This window comes from Charadrius vociferus, unplaced genomic scaffold, assembly GCF_000708025.1.
Source record: "Charadrius vociferus isolate BGI_N301 unplaced genomic scaffold, ASM70802v2 scaffold7, whole genome shotgun sequence".
Classification (NCBI taxonomy): domain Eukaryota; kingdom Metazoa; phylum Chordata; class Aves; order Charadriiformes; family Charadriidae; genus Charadrius; species Charadrius vociferus.
This window is the reverse complement of record NW_009649308.1, coordinates 147,638-150,458: the sequence shown is the minus strand read 5'-3', so window position 1 is coordinate 150,458 and position 2,821 is coordinate 147,638. Positions and strand designations below refer to the sequence as shown.

Genomic DNA, 2,821 nt, shown 5'->3' with positions numbered 1-2,821 from the left:
CCGCCGGTGAGGGACGGCTCGGTCCGGTGCCGCCGGAGCGGCCACCATCGCGTCTGCCACACGCTCCGTCCAGGATGCCTGGGGAGCACCGGGCACGGGAGAGGGATTAGCAAAGCGGGTGAAGGCAGTGGGAAGTCCTTGGAGCAGGAGGCAGGCCGGATGCTTTTGGCCTCGGGTAGCCCATTCCCACTCAATTGGGAACAGATTTTACGCAGCATCCTCTCAAGAGGTGTTCCTGCGATGCAGCAGGAGGCTAGGAAGACAACTTGGAGGATGAGGGAGGAAGTTTCTGTGAGGGTAGAGCTTTGCCAAGTGCTGGGTCTTCAGCTGCTACCACTGTCAGTGCACTTGATGGTATTTGTTGGATGCTTAAAGCTGAGACTGTGTCCTCCTGGCACCAGGAGAGCTTGGTGAGCGGAGCTGTAACCTCCCCCAGAGCTGCGATCCTCTGTCGGGGGCCTCACACCACTATCGCAGCCGTATCATGTCGGGGGATGTGAAGGGCACTGGGAACAGCAGAGCCACAGGGTTAACGCATGGTATTGGGAGGAGGGTGCAAGTTTCATTGCAGCTCTTGCAGTTGCTTTTCTGCGTTGCAATGGTAGGGGTGTTTACAGCTGGGTAGATTGGACAGAAGCACGTGGTGATTCTCGGAGGAAGCACATCCAGTCCTGATGTAAGTCTGTCCAACCTTCCCAGGAATATGCCTCCACTGTGCGGAGAGCGGTACAGTCCGGGAATGTCAACTTGAAGGACAGGCTCACCATTGAGCTACACGGTGAGTGAGCAGGATCAAGGCATCTTAAAACCCTTCTGACTGTCCAAACGTGAAGCTATGCAACTTGCATGTGTTTTCCTGTGAAATTTCTGTTGCCCAGGAATGTATTGCTCAGTTTAGCTGTTTAGTGACAGCACTAACCTGTCTGGTGGCTTTCCACAGCGGATGGGCGCCATGGGATTGTCCGTGTAGACCGAGTGCCGCTGGCAGCCAAGCTGGTAGATCTGCCCTGCATCATAGAGAGCTTAAAAACCATTGACAAGAAAACCTTCTATAAGACAGCAGATATTTGCCAGGTATGGGCTGTCCTTCTTGCCGGCCCCAACAGCTTAATTCCTTGTTCTCCTCTGCAGGAAGGTCCTTGTACACTTGGGCAGCCGGACACTCATGGCCAATTTCTTTATCCTCACAATATTAGCAGTTTAAAATTCCCCACTCCGCTTGGTGTTTAGAAATTCCATTTCTGAAGTATGAAACGGGATTGTCCTTGTAACAGCTTAACTGCTGGTGTGTTTAGATAGGAACTGAGTTGGGTGTGAAACATTGTGTTTCTTGTACCCCATGCCCATGAATCCCTTTGGCTCACAACCTGCAGTGGGCAGTCACTGTTCATTTTCCAGAAAAGCTTTCACATCCTTTTGTCCTTGCATTACAATAAGCACCCTTTGTGTTTATGCGGGGATTTCAGATGCTTGTTTGCACCGTGGATGGTGATCTCTACCCCCCTTTGGAAGAGCAAACTGTGAGCACTGACCCTAAGGCAAATAAGAAGAAGGACAAGGACAGAGAGAAAAAATTCATCTGGAACCATGGCAGTAAGTAGAGGTTGTGCCAAACCCCTCCATTCCACCCCCGCAGTGTTCCCACAGCTGTGCCGGGCACTCACCACTGCTGTGTCCCGGCTGTGCTGCTGCTCCGCTTTCAGCGCTCGCTCTGTTCCTGAAGGGATCATCTCCCTTTTGGGGACCTCTCCCATTAGGCCATCTGCCTGACACATGCAATCTGTTTCCTCTCTCACAGTCACTCTTCCCCTGAAAAATGTACGGAAGAGACGATTCCGGAAGACAGCTAAGAAGAAGGTGAGTTGCTTCTCACATGGATGCAGATACAATAACCGAAGGTTAGGAAGGCAGAGACATTAGAGCTGTAACTGTCCAGAAAACCTGTAGTTTTTTAACATTGCTTCACATAAATGTTTCCTTGCCCGAGATGAGGGTGAATGGAGGGTAGTAGATTTAAACACCTTTTTTGGTGCTTCCTCCATGTTCTCCAAGATGCTTCTGAGGGGAAAATCCTCTGTGCAGAGAACTGCTGGCCTCCATTCCTGTGGCTGCCTTGCCATAGCGCATCTCTTCCTGCTCATAGAGAAGAAAGGAAGACTCGCATGGAAATGAGGCTTCACTCATTTCTGGTTTCCCAGCTGAAATCTTCTCTCTGTGCGTGGCCCCTTCTCTTCCCCAACAAGCACCACTACAAATAGAATAACTGTCATTTCAGCTGGGGGAGTGACAACAGATGGAGCTCAGAGACTGTCTCTGTGCATATGCACAAGCCAGGCAAGGTGTTGGGGAGATGCAGCACTATGAGGCTGGGAGGACTTGTTCTTCCCTGCTTCGCAGTTTCTGAGAACAGGATGGAGTGCTATTTTGCATGACATTTGGGAAACAAATTACTTGAGACATTCTTATAGCTCACAGGAGAGATTTAATGTCACTGCATTAAGATTCCTTGCTAATTTAAAAGTGAAAAATGAAACCTCCTTTTGAGCGAGATGGGAAGGAGTTGAGTTGACCATCCATCAGGAAACAGCACCTCAAGGACTTTCTGCATATGCACGGAAAGTCTTATTTCATAAGCAGTATAAGTAGAAAAGTGAGAGCATACAACCCACCAAGGAGCTCTGCACAAAAAAGATGGATTGCTTTCTGGAGGTGCATAAATTACTTTTAGGGTGAGCACAAGCAGAAAGCATAAGAGAAAAGAGGCTTGAAACAGGGCTCTGTCCAGAAGTGGAGGGTTGGAGTTGACCTGCACCAGCAGCAG

The 2,821-nt window shown here is 49.8% G+C and overlaps 2 protein-coding genes across 2 annotated transcripts in view; one reads left to right on the top strand and one right to left on the bottom strand.

Moving 5' to 3' along the window:
• LOC104290232 (magnesium transporter NIPA2-like) overlaps positions 1–218 on the bottom strand; it is a 4,555-nt gene extending 4,337 nt beyond the window's left edge. The window contains exon 1 of the mRNA XM_009889309.1: positions 212–218. Within this exon, the coding sequence (XP_009887611.1) occupies positions 212–218 (7 nt within the window). The remainder of the gene's footprint in view (positions 1–211) is intronic.
• A 266-nt stretch (positions 219–484) lies between these two features.
• The window catches only part of TAF7L (TAF7-like RNA polymerase II, TATA box binding protein (TBP)-associated factor, 50kDa), a 4,553-nt gene continuing 2,216 nt past the window's right edge, over positions 485–2,821 (top strand). The window contains exons 1-5 of the mRNA XM_009889308.1: positions 485–601; positions 700–778; positions 941–1,074; positions 1,467–1,593; positions 1,799–1,861. Coding sequence (XP_009887610.1) covers positions 485–601; positions 700–778; positions 941–1,074; positions 1,467–1,593; positions 1,799–1,861 — 520 coding nt within the window. The remainder of the gene's footprint in view (positions 602–699; positions 779–940; positions 1,075–1,466; positions 1,594–1,798; positions 1,862–2,821) is intronic.